General features: G+C 42.1%; 1 protein-coding gene across 2 annotated transcripts; it reads right to left on the bottom strand.

The window, feature by feature from the left end:
* Positions 1–3033: 3033 nt before the first annotated feature.
* LOC109686353 (homeobox protein SIX4) lies at positions 3034–16003 on the bottom strand. Of its 2 annotated transcripts, XM_020163625.2 has the most exons (4): positions 15814–16003; positions 14797–15605; positions 11459–12144; positions 3034–7439 (listed from the first exon to the last, which is right to left on the bottom strand). In XM_020163625.2, exons 1-4 carry the CDS (start codon positions 15814–15816, stop codon positions 6643–6645), a joined length of 2295 nt encoding a protein of 764 aa, XP_020019214.1. In that variant the 5' UTR covers positions 15817–16003; the 3' UTR covers positions 3034–6642. The 2 variants fall into 2 exon arrangements, with proteins under 2 accessions (XP_020019214.1, XP_020019213.1); XM_020163624.2 differs by lacking the exon at positions 15814–16003 and having other exon boundaries at positions 14797–15716.
* Positions 16004–17769: the final 1766 nt, after the last annotated feature.

The raw sequence follows: 17769 nt of genomic DNA, 5'->3' as shown, positions 1-17769 counted from the left end.
TTCTTGAGACATTTTCTCAGTTCAAATGCAAGTAATATGGATATATCCAGAGAATATTTTTAGAAAGTATATCTATAGATTAAGTATAAATAGCTCTGTGCACATCAGTTCTATTTTGGGAAACATTGATCTAAAAGGGTTTAGTGAGTACCTTTTTGCTAATGCTCCACTTGTCAATCAAACTTTAAGCCAGTTTCTGTCATCTGGAACCCAGCCTCAAACTTGGAAGCAAGTAGAAAAAACCCTGGAGCAGTAAGGGAAACAATGACCATGAAGACTATCCACTAATATTAGAAGATTCAAAGAAATGCTCTCAGGCTCTACCCCAAAATGCATTGATGTATTTTTGTGCTCTAATGGGCGCTAAGGGCTGGGGATGTAGCTCAGTGGTAAAGCACTTGCTTGGTATGCAAGAGGTCCTTGGGGATGATGACACTTTAATCATATAGATCCCTAATCCATATCAGTAAAATGATTAAAAGCAATAAATGGGGATGAGGGTATAGCTCAGTGGTGGAGTGCTTGCCTGGCACACATGAGGCCATCCCCAGCACTGGAAAAAGAAAAAAAAAAAAAAGAAAAAGATAGTTGAATGAATGTTAGAGTCACTATTTATTCAATAAGTTTTTTGTTTGTTTTGTTTTTTTGACAGTACAGGAGTTTGAATTCAGGGACTCATGCTTGCTAGGCAGGCACTCTACCACTTGAGCCACTCCATCAGAGCTTGCGTTGGGTATTTTCAAGGTAGTCTCAGAACTATTTCCTCAGGTGGCTTTGAACCTTGATCCTCCTTATCTCTGCTTCCTGAGTAGCTAGGATAACAGGTTTGAGCCACCAGCACTCTGGAAGTAAGTAATTTTTAAAAGCCTACTATGTCATATGCGTAATACTAAATACCAAGAAAGTGAGTCAGACGCCAGTGGCTCATGCCTGTAATCCTAGCTACTCAGGAGGCAGAGATCAGGAGGATCATGGTTTGAAGCCAGCTAGAGCAAATAGTTTTCAAGACTCTATCTCCAAATAACCTGTCACAAAAGAGTTGATAGAGTGGCTCAAGGTATAGGCCCTGAGTTCAAACCTCAGTAAGACAAAAAAAAAAATAGTGAAAATGTAAAGGGCCAAACACATACTTAAGAGTGATATAGTACGTACTACAGTAAAGAAAGGTAAAAACCCCTCTTATCTCAGAACAAGTCATGCGCAATTCTACCTGTGAGGGAGAGACAAGACCAGGCTTCCTGGAATCTGTAACACTAGGTGAACTTTGGGGATTGCATAGGTAAGAAATGACCAAGTCCCTTTGGGGAAACAGTTTCTGTGGCTAGGGATGTGATAAGGCAGAGAGGCAGGGTCTGCATCTTGGACTTTGTATGTTCTGGAGTTAAATGGGATAGAACAATATAGCTGAAGGCCTTGAGTTTCCATTATTAGTTTCTCAGAAGCCACAAATGTCTTTTAAGTAGGGCAGCTACTTTTCAGATTCATTTGGTTTAAATGTTAGAAAATATAACTGCTCTATGATCCTGCCTCTGTACTCAAAACAGTATCTGAACACTATTTGGACCTAAGTGGTCCAAATACTACATGTAGAAAATTGCTAAGAAGGCTGAGTGTGGTGGCTCCCACCTATAATCCCAGTTACTTGGGAAGAGGAGATCAGGAGGATTATGGTTTGAGTCCAGTCCAGACAAAAAAATTAGTGAGCAAAGCCAGCCTGGGCAAATAGTCTGAGAGACACTGTCTCAAAAAAAAATCCATCACACACAAAAAAGAGGGCTGGTGGTGGAGTGGCTCAAAGTGTAGGCCTTGAGTTCAAGCCTCAGTACCAAAAAAAAAAAAAAAAAATAGTGAGCATCTCCCCTCTACCCCTACCCCTTTCCCCCTCAAGAAATAAGGTGGGTGTGGTGGCACATCTGTGATATCAGCTACAAGGAATGCATAGGTAGGAGAATCAGAGTCTGAGCCCTAGGCAAAGTAGGAGACCCTACATATAAATGACTAAAGCATAAAGGACTGAGGACATGGCACAAATGGTAGGACCCTTGTCTAGCTAGCACAAGGCCCTGAGTTCAAACCCCAGTAACAGCAAAAGAAAAAAAAAAAAAGAGTAACTGAATGACAGGAATATAAAAATGTCCAGACATATCTATAGTTAGATGGCTTTAACTGGTTTTATTAAATTGTACAATTTATCCCTCCCCCCTTTTTTTTTTACGGTACTAGGGTTTGAACTCAGGGCCTACACCTTGAGCCACTCCACCAGCCCTATTTTTTGGTGATTTGTTTTTGTTTTTTTTGAGATAGGGTCTCACAAACTATTTTCCTGGGCTGGCTTCGAACCGTGTTCCTCCTGATCTCTGCCTCCTGAATAGCTAGGATCACAGGTATGAGCCACCACAGCCCAGCTTAGTTTGTCCTCAGTGTGTGTTATTACTCTCCGCTGTTTCAGTGTAGGAGACATAGAAAATCAGATGTCATAATTTTTATCCCAAGGCCTAGTCTTCTGCATGCAGCAGTGATGCAGGTGGCTGTAACTTTCAATCAGGCTGGGTGTCCAGACTTTGGCTGATGGCAGTGCCCTAGGGATGAGTGAGGCTGAACTTTTAATCAGGCTGGGAACAGAAAGGACTCTGGATCTTTCCAGTTAATCCCATTAGACCTAGAGTACCTACTGTGTACTGGACACTACCTTCAACTCCTGGAACACAAAAAGGAGTAAGGTGTATTTCCTCCTTCTAAGGATAAAAATTTCGAATTTAGCTCTGTATATGCAGCACAATTAAGAGAATTTCATATCTGTGCAAGGATCTACATAGGTTACTCTTTCAGAATTACTCCAATTGGCCTTGTAAGCATTTGCCAGCTTTTGAAATGTTTGTGTGTGTTTTCTTACTCTTTGTTTTTCCAGGGATAAATAAAATCAACGTTATTTCCTGTTTCTTGTCTAGGAAGATCTGTTAGTCATAATTTAAAAAACAAATAACTTTTTTTAAAACACAGGGTATGTATAAATATAAAGTTTATTTAGCATAGTGTTTAGAAAAATAAGTTCACATCATTTCAGAAAACAAAACACTTAATTGTCCAGGCATAACCCCCATTACAGTACAACATACATACTTTAGATGTCTTTGGTTGGGTAATTAAGCACAGAAATGTTCTGGGACATGCTGTGTGTGCCATCACCTAACAGTGCAGTAAAGACTCTGTCCCCCACCCCGTGATACACATTCTGTATAGAGTTTCTCTTTGTGTAAGGCACAGTAAAACCATATTGAGTATATAACTGGTTGCCTCTAAACATACAGTACATGCAACAAAAGAATAAAATTTTTTTGAGAACCCTGAAAGCCAAAAGTCACATGCTATATAATTGATTAATAAAACATATGGTGGTAACATTTAATTAACTTGAAATGTATCAATTAGTAGATACAAAATAACGACTAGGTTCTATCTTCTAAGTTTTAGGAAGATTTTGAAACAATTTTGTAAAATATATTTCTTTTCCCCAGTTTTCCTGAATTATTTTTACTTTTATGAGATGATCTATCAAAATATTTTAAAGAAGGAAGAAATTGTGGCTATGTATTAATGCACACTTGTCTAGGATTTAGCAGGGCAGGCTGTGACACACGCCCAGTAATCCGACTGTTAACATGCAAGATAAGATAATAAGAACACATACAGAGAGATTGCAGGTCAGTGTGCAATTTAACTACGGACTTTTAAAATCTATGGCTATAACATCTACCTGCCTTTCACAACACAAGAAAGGCACTGAAACGTGTATAATTCAGTCTTTACTATAAATATACATGAGATATAATGCAGTATGACACAGGTGCTCTTGCTTGCTTAAGGAATAAATGTACCTTCTCTTTAAAGGATAGACCATCCTTTATTAGATGTAACTAAGAGCTAAAAGCCACATTCTGGCTGGTAGAGTGCATAGATAGGTTAACACCAAAAATCCCAGCCAGCAGCAGGGGTTGGGGTCTCAAGGGAGTTATTTACCTCTGTTCTGATTTCTCTTTAGGGATCATTAGAGGGTCATTTGCAGCATCTTCAAGCATTGGTTTATGTAAGAAGGTTATTCTGCCACATGAACTCCAAGGGTTTTCAGTCTGGCCCTTGGCATTGAAAAAAATTTTTTTTTTTGCAATTCTGTGCAAGGAGATCATGGGGTTTATCTTATTCCTTTCACATATACAAAGGCTACCTACCAACTGGCCCTATTTTATTGAAAGAATAGAAAAGAACTGTTAAGTTCTTTATAATGTGCATTGACTCTTACCTGGCATATGGTGTAGCTACCTGGAGGAATTGTAGAGTTATAATGACTTCCTGTTGAGAATATGAATGGATTTTATAGATAAGTGTTAGGTTTGTGCTATCTTTTCTTTTTCATAAGGGAGAAAAGAGGAAAACTCTGGAAAAAAGAGAGGTTTATTATATTTTTGGAAGACATATAAAACTTTCCTAGTTATATATCTGTAACATATATAACTTTTTAAGCCTTCCCATCTCCCTTGCTGGATGGGTACCTTAAAATAATTAAACTCTTGATACCTGCATCAATCAGTCAAGAGGAAAATATCATTTCTATGTAAACTGCCCGACAGAATGATGTAATTAACCTCTAACATGATCAGCACACAACCAAAGGATAAAACAAGTAGTGGTAGAATGAAAAAGAACTCAAAAACACCTGACTTTGTGAAAACCTAAACAAAACATGAAGCTTCAGCAGTTAAGGAACATATGTTCACCAATTCCATTAAAAACAAAACAAAACAAAACAAAAACCCCAACAAAACAGGATATAAGTTCTTTATCAAAATGACGGGAGAGGATTCTTTACATAGATGCTCTTCATCTATGCCTGCAAGTTTCATTTGTAATATCAGCACAAATTAAATATCCTCTGGCCCTTTTTCAACCTGCTCAGCTGATGGGCGTGTACAGATCCAGAGTGGACCCTTTGTCCTCATCTTAAAGAAATCAAAACATGGTAATAGCTTCATATTTCACAATGGTAAGTCATCTAGGAAAACACCATTTTCTACTTTTCTGGCTTTCCAGACATCAGAGAGTAACTGTAATCACTGCCTAAGTTTATTTGCATTATTACACCTCGCATTCAAAGTCCTGATAAAAACTTTAAACACAGCTCACAACATTAACAAACAAGCTTCTTACAAAAACCCAGAAGATTTGCTTTTTAAAGAGGACAATGATAATATAGTGCAAACAGTCATGTGTCAGATAACAACTGATTCAAAACATTGAAAATGACCTTTCAACCTATTCTGCTCAAAAGAATTCACAAATTATTTAATTAAAATCGTTTTCATAGCTTTTGATTTTACATGGTCTTCCATAATTTATTACTTTCACTGTAATGAAAAGCATCAATAAAAATTAGTTTAACCATTTGCATGATAAACATTATGCATAATAGTTGGTGAAACTTAAGTTCTTCAGGTTTAATGGAATTCTGTGGTGAAATTAACCCTGTTAGATAGTAGAAAAGAACCATCAGGGTTTCTGTTGACACTTCTGTACCTCGCTACTAATAAAAAGGCCACAAGGTAAAAAAGGCACATAGAAGTCGATATAAAACCTATTTAAATGAATCAGTTGCTAAATAAACAACAAAGATGTGAAAAAATGTACCAAAATTCCAATATTGGGAGTTAGAGTTCCTGTTTCAGTGTTATTAATGTTGACCTTAATAGACTCCTGATAAAAAGCATTGCTTTTAAAATCCTACAAAAAGTAAAACTTTGTTGGAAACAAAGATGTTCACTTCCTGTTCAAACAATAAAAATAAATTAAACAGTAAGAAAACATTTTTCTTTTCAGTTCATATCGCCTGAAGTATAAGAGAAACACACAGTATAAATAAAATTCACTGTACTTACTCATCCTGCTTATAGAATTGATACAGTATTTACATTCACACTGAAGTTTGTTTCAGAGTTTTTAGTGGAGTTTCAAACTTTCTTAGTCACATTAAACTATTAGCAATCACATTTGGAAATGTGTAGAGACTTAAAACCAAGACTGTCAAAAATCTTGAAAACATAAATGTGTGTATGCGTATATATATGTATATATATATATATATACATATATATATATACTTAAGCTACTTAACTTCAAAAATATACCCTTATAATAGCTTGGAGTACCATTTATGTTTCGGAACCATATCAATGCCCATGGAGTAAAAGTAAACAAAAACAATTACATTGTTTCTATCAGTCTGTAGCTATATTTAATTTTCTATGTTAAGTGTATACATTTTTAATTTAAAAAACTATCAAGTTCCACTTTGACCTTAGAATTATATTGCCAACTAAATGATCTATTTTGACTTGATACATTTCATCTTGCTCCTTTGTTGCCATCTATTTAAAAGAGAATATATATGAACAAAAATGCTGCAGTAATGCAGTTCTACTGCATATTTAATTGTAATCTTCATGCAGATCAATCCAAAGTCTCTTGACTGCATTTATTTGCAAAAGTAGAGTGTTTTCCTTTAAGTGGGAAATGCTTTATATATTCAGAGCTCCATGAAAAAATTTGTTGCTGATGCCAAAAAATAAGGGGGGGGGGGTGTAGGGATAAAGTTTATAAGTCTTGTATATCTTCATCCAACTGGACAGTTTGGAGCTTGGCCAGCTCTTTTTTGTCCGTTTCCAGGTCTTCACAGACAGTTTCAACCATACCATCTAGGACATACTTGGATTTACAGTCCAACATCATTAAGCTGTTTGCTGCTTTGCTCTCAGAATTTTGTAAGAAAGTCTCTTTTATGTTAGTTACTGATTGCAGAACCAAACGATGTTCTCTAACAAAATCCTGGTGTACTGCCGGGGAGGCATGACCCACCTGGTCTTCAGCTGTAGGAACTATTTCCCCCAGGGCAGCCTGAGTCATGGGGACTGACAACAGATCTTGACCAGTAATAAGTGAGCAGTTTTGAAGAGTTGCATAGTTAGTGTTGCTGACAGATGTCACAGTAGCTTTGCTTGTCACAGGTGCAGACATTGGCTGGCTATCGGCAATGTCAGGGCTTAGCTCGGTGGGATTTAGTAGTGTAGGGGGTGTCAGGGAAAAACTGTGAGCTGGGGATACGTTAACTAGTGAGGAGGCCAGAGGGTGGAGGCCGCTCCCAGAGATATTTTCAGAAGACAGGTTTGCATTTACTTGTGCATTCTGATTGACAGGCATCAACTGAGAAAATACCAGGCTTCTCTCTAAGCCTTCCTGTTTCACAGATCCTACAGTCTGGCCTGAATTAGGAACAGTGTATACCACTGCACTGGGAGCAAGAGAGCTCAGGAAAACCTTTCCTTGCTGGACTGTGGTAGACTCACTTGTGAATGTGCTCCCATCGGAACCGCTTGAATTTACTGAAATGTTACCTAGGAAAAAAAGTAAAGTACCAATTAGCATTGATGAAGTGATAGGGAAAGAAAAAAAGATCCTTTTTTCACACACATTCCACCCCCCTACCCCCTACATAGTATCTATGGAGAAGTGATACTTCTATATAATAATTTAGCCCAATCCTAGATTAGAATCACCTTGGACACTTGAGATTATAGATTCACAAGCTGTACACTCAGAAAGTCACAGTAGCTATGTATATATGCATATTAGATACTTACACACACATATGCTATATACACTATACTATATATGTATCAGTAGTGCTGGGGGATTGAACCTAGGGCCTTGCGCATGTGGGCGTATACTTTACCACAACTTCTGTCCAGACTAGCAATATTTTTAATACCTCAAGCAATTCTGATGGCCAAATAAAAGTGAGAACTACTGGTCTACAAACCAAGTGTGGGAGCACTTGCCTAGCATGTGCAAGGCCCTAGATTTGATCCCTAGCATTGCAAAAGAATAAATAAAAGAAATCAAATGTGGTAGCTGGATGTAGGGGTTCACACCTATAATCCCAGCACTCAGGAGGCTAAGGCAGGAAGATTGTGATCTCAAGGCCAGCCTAGGATACATAGTGGCACCCTGTCTCAAGAGAAAGAAGAAAGAAAGAGAAAAAGAGAAAGAAAGAAAGCCAGCTAAACCAAATCAAGTGTGAAAAAAAAAAAATCTTGTCCAAGTTCTGATTTTCGTAAGTTTCTGGTTCATTATTGTGGACTTGACATCTCTTAATTAGTTGATAGCTATTGCTAGCACTGCCAGTTAGAAATAGAGAACATAAATGTCTTTGTTCAGGACTACTCGGTAACTAGCATAAAATATAAATGGAAATGTAGAAAATACCACATAAAATGATTTTCCCTGGGGCTTAAAAGTTAACCACATAAACCTGTACAGGCAAGTTGCAAACTTTCACCAAACTAGCCATGAAGTAATGTCAAGTCAACAAAACATTCAAAAGGTTTTTCTTCTTTGTTATGCTAGTTCTGGATTTTCAGTGTTGTAGTGATAGGAAGAATTAATGATAATACAGAAATGTGCTTTATAAAATACAGATTAACATAAAGGACCAGAGCTAATGCTTCTCTAAAAGGTTTGTATCTTTCGAGGCTCTCATTATAATGGTCTGTAGAGACCAGAAACAGAAAAAGAAATGTAAGTGGAAAGCTGAGATGTTCAAATCAGATAACTCAGACACTGTAGATGAATTAGTGCCCTCCCCCCATCTCTATCAAACAAAATCCCTTTCTGAGTCTTTTCAAAGACACAGTGAGATGATAGCAATTAGATGAGCCAGGTCCCCAAACACTGCCATGGAAGGAAAAGTGGATTTAGGGAGAGTCTCATGGGGTATTCACCTTAACCTTGAATTAGATGTCTGGTTAACTCTACTGTTTGAGAAAATGGACCAATGTTAAATTAGGTAATACACAGAAGTTACTTCCTTGAATTATTAGAATCGTGATTATATTACTACCTATAGTGATATAGGGGTGCCATGGGTCTGTTTATATGTCTTCTAAACATTTTTAAGCAACCCAACGCAAAAGAATGTCTTTAAATGAGTAAAAGGAAAAAAAAAAAAGAAAATAGTATACATTCCTTTAAAAATGTAACAAGTAGAAAATATTAGAAATACTGGTGTTAAGAAAAACATTTTTAGGTATGTTTGGGCTGTTCTGTAACATAAATGTTTGTTCAAGCCATACAAACGGAGAAAAAAAAAACAACTCTGTTTTTATTTGAAAACATTTGGCTTCAAGCTTAAGTATGTTTTAAAGGTCTCGCGGGCTGCTTATTTGTGGCAAAACCCATCTGAAATAGATGTTTACACTTTGTTTTATGTTTGTGAAATTGTTTACCAGTACACGTGAACCAAATGATTAGTTAATTTTTAAATTTTGAACCAAAATTAATAATACATGCAGCATTTCCCCCCATTGGCTATTGAATATAAGTAAAATAATATTTCTGTATGTGCAAAAATTGTAACGTATAAACAAGAGGAAAAGCAGATATGATCTGAAAGATGATTTTTAAGTAAAGCTGCATTTGAGTTATAAATTAAATAGTTTAAAAATCAGTTAAAAAATAAACTGAAAAATCATAGGTAATAACTTTGTAATAAAGGTAAGGGGAAAAAAAAGCCCTTATTTTCTCAGGTTATAAAGTAGCAAAAGATGTAGCCATTCTATTTTTTTTGTATAAAGCAAAAGTATAGAAAGATAGGACTACTTTGTCTCGACATTTTTCAGAAGGTTCAGTGTGTTTCTGAGAAAGTCTGAATCCCCAGAATGCTTCACTGAGAACTGAAATACACAACTACTATAAAGGAATGTTGCTGACTGCACCCATCTGGTTAAACTTACGCCTTCAATTCACCCAGACAGTCTAAGGATTGACAGCCCTGTCATTTGATCTTAGTGATTTTAACTGACAATGCTATTCTTACTCCTACTAAATGCCCCATTTAAAAATTAGCTGTTAGTTCGTAATAGTTTTCTATGGTAGCACTTTTCTAGATTAGAAATGAAAAGCATTTTTGACGTATGTGATCATACTTTCTGCTTAAATTTGTTGTCGTTAAAATGTTACCTGCTGTTTGGAAATTTTCCTAAAGTGGGAAAGGGTTTAGATCCATAATAAATTGTTGTAAAACCAAGCACTTTGCTTTTCCCTGTGGTGTTCATATTTTTGCCTTACGTTGGATTTAACTCTTTCCATAACCTGGAAAAATAAACAACTGAATAGAATGCTGTAGGGCTGTGGTGTTTTACTACCATTTCACCTAAAGAGAAGCAGATGTACCAAATGAGATTTATAACCATTTTCCCATTAATGTAGTAGACCATAGTTGTGGAAACAACAGAGTTGTGTATAAATTGACTTATTTTTGGTAAAACCATCTTCTAGAAAGCTGACCTTTAAGGCCAACAATTTCTTCCTTTCCTTCTTTCCTTCCTTTTTTGGTGGTGCTGGGATTTGAACTCAGGCCTTACACTTGCTAGGCAGGCACTCTACCACTTTTTGAGCCATTCCACCAGCAAGACCAACAATTTCTTAAATTTGCTTTGGTAAAACACTGGAGTTTTAGATTTGTTTATAAGAAGGCAAACATGCCTCAACATATCCTACTCCTGAATTCAAGGGGCTATATGACCTCTACTACATTCTAACCATTCTTAGTTCTATACAGAGAAAAATACCAAGTGATCCATATATTTTTAAAGTCAGTGAAGAACTGACCTATCAGCCTCAGGCCTTCTGAACTTCAGATCAATGCTTTTCCTTGCAGATTGCTATTAGTAATGTCCAAACATACACAATAAGGCTAGCTGTTACCTTCATAAATAAACCCACACATTTAGGAGATGTACATATACCCAGAGCAATGAAAACCTAATCATGTATTAGGAGACAGCAACAAAAACCTAATTACATATTCCTTTTTTTTTTTCTTTTAGGATTTTTAGGTTTCAGTCTTAATTATGGGAGGAACATGATTCAAACAAAATATCCAGTCTTTTCTAACTTATTCTTTTAAGACATTTTCTGATCCAATAAATAATGCTTAGGTAAAGCATATACATTCTTACTAACTGCTTGACTAATTTTATGTGCTTAGCAATTTTATTAATTTTTAATTTAAAAACGTCAAGTAGTGGGTTACTTTGTAAGCACTGATAAAATATGCTGAAGTCATATCATGTTTCTACAATTGTAGAATTGGCAAGACTTGTTAGGAACTGGACTTTTCCATTCAGTTTTGAGAAAAATACAAGCCCACCCCCAGGACACCAGGGACTCAGACAAGCTGGGTATGACACAGATCTTGTGAAGGAGGAGAGCCACATCAAGGCAGTTTTGCAGTTGTGGAAGCCAATGAGGGACCAACACAGTAACATCAATCTATAGCTCTCACTAACTGCATCATTTATAGCAGCCGACCACACATTCACTGGTGCATTATGGGACCACATGAGGCTTTTACCTTGTGAAGCTGCCACTGAGACAGGAGGCAGCTGCAGTGAAGAGAATCCAATGCTCCCGTTAAGGAACTGGCCACTTGCTCCGGAATTGGGAATCTGGACAATGCCATACTGGTTAATTTGCACTGGTGTAGTAAATGTCACGACGGAGCCCCCATCCTGGGAAGCCACTGTTTGAATGCCTTCTCTTTTCACCTCACTGCTGGGTATCAGTCCTGGGAATGACACAGGGGAACTAGGGCTGTAGGAGGTGGTGGCTGCTGAACTTGCAGAACTCTGGAGGACTTTAAAATCCTTCACATCCTGGGAGGTAGACCCCAGTATGTCAGTCATGGTTAAACCATTGCTCACAATGTTTGAAGACATTTTTGGTGGGTTCAGTGACACTGTCTGTGTATTTCCCATGTTTAATCCATTAAGGATAACTCCATTGTGTCCCTGAATAAAAGAATTACCATTAAGGAAGACAGGTGAAGTACTTGCAGGTACCAAACTTCCATTCAGCAAAACTCCAGAAGAGCGTAATGATATCTTAGCATTTCCAATCTGTTGCATATACACTGGCTCCATGTGACTGGAAAGGCCAAGGTTGCTGATGCCATCCGATGAACCCGAGAGTGAGTGAGGAGACAAGTCCTCATGTCCCTTGCTGGATTCATCTTCAGTGCTGGGATTGCCATCTGACTCACTGTACAGAGGGGGAAATCAAGACATTTAGAAGGTCAGGGGGAGGACATTCCACATAGTTTGGAAAACAGCCTTAAGTCCACGAAAAGCACAGCAGGATGTCTGCTAGTCTATACTATTCTATATTATGTCTCATAGTACACTATTTAAACTCTAAGGCCTTTCAGCGGACTCTGATCAGCCAGAGAATCTGGGAAGATGAATTCTCAGATTCTAGTCATTTCTAATAGCAATAAATCCAGGGAAAGGGCCAGAGAGTTGGAAGATGTAAATTCAGCCAACAGAAGAGTACTGTATTTTCATTCTTATGACATTAATGTCCTTCTCCTTACTGTAAGTATGCTGCTTATGCCATAGAAACAACTCATTAAATGAGGACGGTTTTTTCTGTGTAGAGCACCTTCCCCTCCCCTCACACCAATTCAGATTAGTGTTATTTTGGAGGGTAGAGAGAACTGCTAAAGGAACACGAAGTGTGAACTGTTCAGTTTTATTTGCCTGTTAGTGAACAAGAGATCATTTTCTCACCTGCTCCCAAACTTCTATTCCACCAGACTGACAACTCCAATTCAACAAAGTGGCTGTCCTTGTTGTAGGAAAGACACTTTCAACCCAAGAACAGTATGTGCAGTCGCCTTTGAATGCAAAGGAAGCCATAAGGACCTATTTAATATACACCATCCTGTGCCTTATAGAGGTGGGAGGGAAAAGGTGGGATCATTCAGTGGCCTTCACTCAAATCCCTTCCCAGAGTCCTTAGTCCTTTTGTTCCAGGCAGGACTGTGTTCTTTGGCTCCCTGACTTGTAGTAAATACCAGATCCGGATCGGGGAGGTGTGATGGGGGCTTTCCCCCATTTGGTGTGAGGCTGGGCGAGAGGGAGTAGGACCGAAACAGTTTGGAAACACAGTGGGACTTGGCCCAAAGGAGGATCCGACACCTCAGCAGTGGCCCGCGGTCTGTTCGCTTTCAAGCTGAGGGGAGGGGATTACCCCGGCTTTGGGCTGCGGGGCCGGGAGCGCAGAAAGCGCTTTGATTTACGAGCTGAGGCTGAGCCGCCGTGCCGTCTGTGAGGGTGACTCACCGGGGGTGCAGGTGGGAGACAGATCCGGAGAGGGGCCTAAACCAAGCAACTGAGCCGGGGGAAAGAGGGTGAAGTAGGCAGCGTGACAAAGGGGCGGGGGGAGACCCAGGGAACGCACGGGGCTCAGGAGCGGCATGGCCTGCGCGTCTTGCCCGCTCCGCACCCTCTGCCCCCTGCCTGGCAGATTCCGTCGGTGCTCGGGAATCCGCGGCCTCTAGTTGGCGCGGGGGCAGGTGGCCTGTCCTACTCTGGGTCTCTCTCGACCAGGGTGTCCAGGTCGCCGTGCGCGTTTGTTTATGGTTACGGCGAGGCCGGGATCAGGCACAGCACTTCTGTCCTTGCCTGGAGCTTGCAACAGGGCAACCGTCGGGCCCCACCGGGGTGCAGGGACAACAGCGACAAGGGCGGGCCGCGGCCGGCTTTGGAATGCTCCGGGTGATCACCTTCACCTGGCCAGCTGGCTCTCCGGCTCCCAGATTCCTTCCCTGAGCTGAATCTTCAAGCTGCGTTTAGATTCTTTCTCTCCAATCCCCGCAGGGCTGAAGACACCATCTCTTCAGACGGCCTTTTCCTTACTTTACCTCGTCCAAAATTACACAGACACACACGCCAACTGTCTGACTGAGGGACACACAAAAAAGATGGAAACCCTGGCATTCTACCAGAGAGGGGGAAAAAAATTGCCAGTCAAAAAGTTCAAAACCGATGGGGTGGGCACTTCGAGGGGTTGAGTGGATAGCGCTCCACCCCCCCACCCACCCACTTTTCCTGCTGTCCTCCTTAGGCCAGCTTGCTCCCACCCCTAACTACCCTATCACGCATTTCGAGGGCCGAAGAAGCTGCTCTTCAACCCTGCTACCCCGCGGCGCTGAAACCCGATCCGAAGTTGTTCAGAATCAGGTTTCAAAACACGGCAGAGCCGAGCCGCACCGGCACCCCACGTTGCGGCGGCCGCGAAGGGAACCACTGCGCGCAGGATGAATGATTAACTCTGTCATATTAAAACCTTCAGGTCCCCAGACTCCTTCTGGGCCGCCAGACCCCCACTAACACTCTGTTCCCTTCAGAGCGGTCCCCGAACCGTGGGTATCACGAAGCGTGTGGCGCACGCCGGGCCCGGAGTGACCCTGCGGGAAGCGCAGACCCCGGCCGGCACCCGCAGCCCGCGTGGGCCTCGCGCGGCAGTGGGAGCTGCCCGGCCCGCGTCTACACTCGCTTCCTTCGCCCGACTAGAACCAAACCCAGAATGGCAACTTCAAAGCCAGCGGGATGGGGGTGGGAAGCCGGGCAGCAGTGACCAGCCGAGGTGGGGGCGGGGACTGAGACCCAGGCGGGCGACCAGAAACTTCTGGGGGCAGGAGGGGGAAGGGTAAGGAGGGAGGATCCCCCGCCCCTGGCCACCGCCGCCCCCCTCCGGGTCCAGGAGCGAGGTGGGGGGCGGGGAGAGGTGGGCAGCCGGACTGGGCTGGTGGGGAAGGTAAGCGCCATGTTTGCGAGCACTTGGAGGAAAAGAAAGCTGGGAAGGGGGTGGGGGAGAGGAAGGGGGAGGAGGAGGAAAGTTGGCGCTCACCTTTTGGACTGGGTCTCGGAAGGGTTCCGGTCGCGCTGCCGGCGGTTCTTGAACCAGTTGCTGACCTGGGTGAGGGAGAGGCCGGTGATCTTGGCCAGGTGCCGCTTCTCGGCGGGAGAAGGGTAGCGATTCTGCTTGTAGAGCTCCTTGAGCGCGTTGCGCGACTTCTCCTTGAAACAATACACCGTCTCCTCGCCGTCCCAGATGGTGCGGGGCAGGGGGAATTTCCTGCGCAGCCGGTACTTGTCCACGGCGCCCAGCGGCCGGCCGCGGGCTCGCTCGGCCTCGGTGTAGCGCGCCTTGTACCAGAGCTGCTGCAGCAGCGGGTGGTTGGCCGACTCGAAGCTGTGACTCTCGAGGATGCTGTAGAGCTCAGGGTAGATGCCCTGGTGGAAGGCCACGAGCGCCCGTGCCTTCAGCAGACTCTCGTTGCCACGTAGCAGGTCGCTCTGGGGCAGGGACCACAGGAACCGGGCCAGGCGGTCCAGGTTGCCCCCCTGCTGCAGCGCCTCGCACACGCAGGCGACATGGTCCGGCGAGAAGGCCAGCGGGGTCTGCGCGGTGGCGGCGGCGGCTGCGTGGTGGTGCCTGCTCAGAAGTTCCGAGTGGAGTTGTACCTGATCCGTCGCCACTGTCCCTTCCTCTCTGCTCACCCTGGCGGTGGCGTCCCCCGGCTCTAGGGGGAAAGGGGCTGGAGCCGGGGGGCTCAGCCCCGCCACCGCGCCCCCCGCCACTTCTCCGTGCGCCTCCTGCCCTTCCGAGGCGCTTTCCATCCCATTCTCCTGCTTGATGTCCGCCGCACTTGCAATCTGCCCGGTGGGGGAGGAAGAGGACATTTTTTGTTGTTTATTTTCCTCCCTCCCTCACTCCCTCGCACTCTTTTCCTCTTTCTTTCCCCCTCTCTTACTCCTCCTTCTTCGTCTCCCTCCCCCCTCCCCCCCTCCGGAAAGCCCACTCCCTCCCTCCCGGTTTCGGCTGGATCTGGCCGATCAGGTTTCCCCCCGGCCACGCAGTCACCATTAAGATAGCTGCTAGAGCAAAGTAGTGTAAACGGATAGCTGCTTTCTGCCGTTCCCCCAACGTGACTCCTCCGGTTGCTGCATACTATATGGCAGTGGCGGCCCGGCCGGCCCGGCCGCGCCACCTCATTGGCTATTTCGCATTCCGAGGAGGTGGAGACACGGTTTCTATCCCTGTCGATCACCCGCCTCCCACTCCACCCCATGCCTTTCCCTCTCCGGCTGACCCCCAGGCACCTATACCTGGAGGAAAATACCGACATTCTTTTCGGGCCATGTTCCTGGACCGGCTAGGACCTAATTGTGGCCTGAAAACTGGACAACTCTTTCAAAGAAAAGTCCCACGGTTCCAGCGAGAATATTAATTGTGTGACCTTAAGGGCTGGATAGCTAAATTCTTAACAAAGAGAACGTCCTCAGCATGTAGATCACAAACCTTCAGGGAATAATTCAGAAGCTTCCCAATAGCTCCATACACCTCCTCCCCCTCTTCGGATGTCTATCAAGGATTTGTATCCAGAAGGGTCAGGAATAGAATGGCACTAGGGAATGTTTTAATGGGCAAGCATTTACAGTAAATTAAAATTCCAAAAGGAAAAACACTTGAAACTTTGAAATAAGCAGTGTGAAGACAAAAACAAGAAGCCTCCCCCCCCCCCCAGAAAAAAAAGTGCTTTAGTGCTTTGCTTAACCTTGTCATGTGGAGGACATAACCCAACTGAGACCAACCGATATGATTAAAAATGTAGAATATTAAGCCGTGGTTTCCCTGGATATGTAATGTGGAAGAAATCTAGTTATAAGTTACAATAGTCTGGAAATGCAAGTCTGAACATTTTAAATATATGTATCAATAGTTGTTTTCTGTGGTTTGGGGATGGGTGAAGAGTATCTTTTCTGAAGATGATGTTTGTGATCGAAGCACCATCTCTATGTGCAATGTCTTCAAGATCAGCAGAGGGTCAGCAGCCCTCTCCACAGACTACACAGATGGAAGATTGTCCTCTGATTTGAGGATAAGGGGGAGGTGGAGTCTTGCTTTTTGCAGTTGTGTTACATTGTTTTCATGGTTTGCTTGAGGTCTTAGTTCAGAAAGGGATGAACCCCTTTCTACCTTCTGACTACTGTGGGTCAGTTGAGTTTGCTGCTGCTCTTTCTCAATATCCAATGTTTAAATGACATCACCCTCATCTTCAGGGTGGCCTTGCATTGTTTCTGCTTCCCAACTACCCAAACTGCCTACTTCAGCATATTATAAAGCAGCTGTTTAGGTCACCTGCTGTTTTGATCCACTTGTTCAGGTTTCCTTTTTTTCTGTCAGGCTGCATTTTGTTGCTGGTCAACTAAGATGTCATTTTATACAGATTTAACTTATTTTTTGTACTACCCTAATGTGATGAAGCCAGAAATGACATCTTTGGTACATTTAAAATTCACAATCATAGAAAAGACCACGTGCTTCTACTCCTTTGGAAATATCCAGCTAGTTGTCAGGCTTCAGGCTAATATCTGAGGTTCAAAAACTTCCTTGAATTTTTAAAAATATACTTTTTATTTTGGAACAATTTTAATTTATGGAGAAGTCATAGAAATGTAAATATCGTTTTCACATGGTTGCTCCTAATGTTAACAGCTTGCATTATAAAGGTACATTTGTCTGAACAAATTAACATTAGCAAAGTATTATTAACTAAACTAGATTTTATCTGGACTTCAATAGTTTTTCCACTGATGTCTGTTTTCTGTTTCATAATCTGATCTAGGCTACTGTATCACATTTAGGTTCTTGAATTTTGAAAGCATATTTATCAGAGCAAAGTAGATAGGAAGTAGTTTGGTTTAGTGGAAATGTTATAGATTTGAGGATCACCTCGCTAGACAAAGGCTATCCTAGGTCTGTCATTTACATGACTATAAAATATAGGCAAGGGTCTGGGTCTGGTTGCGCACACTT

Source organism: Castor canadensis, chromosome 3 (assembly GCF_047511655.1).
Source record: "Castor canadensis chromosome 3, mCasCan1.hap1v2, whole genome shotgun sequence".
Taxonomy (NCBI): domain Eukaryota; kingdom Metazoa; phylum Chordata; class Mammalia; order Rodentia; family Castoridae; genus Castor; species Castor canadensis.
Note: the sequence above shows the minus strand (reverse complement) of the source record. Positions and strands in the feature narration are given on the sequence as shown.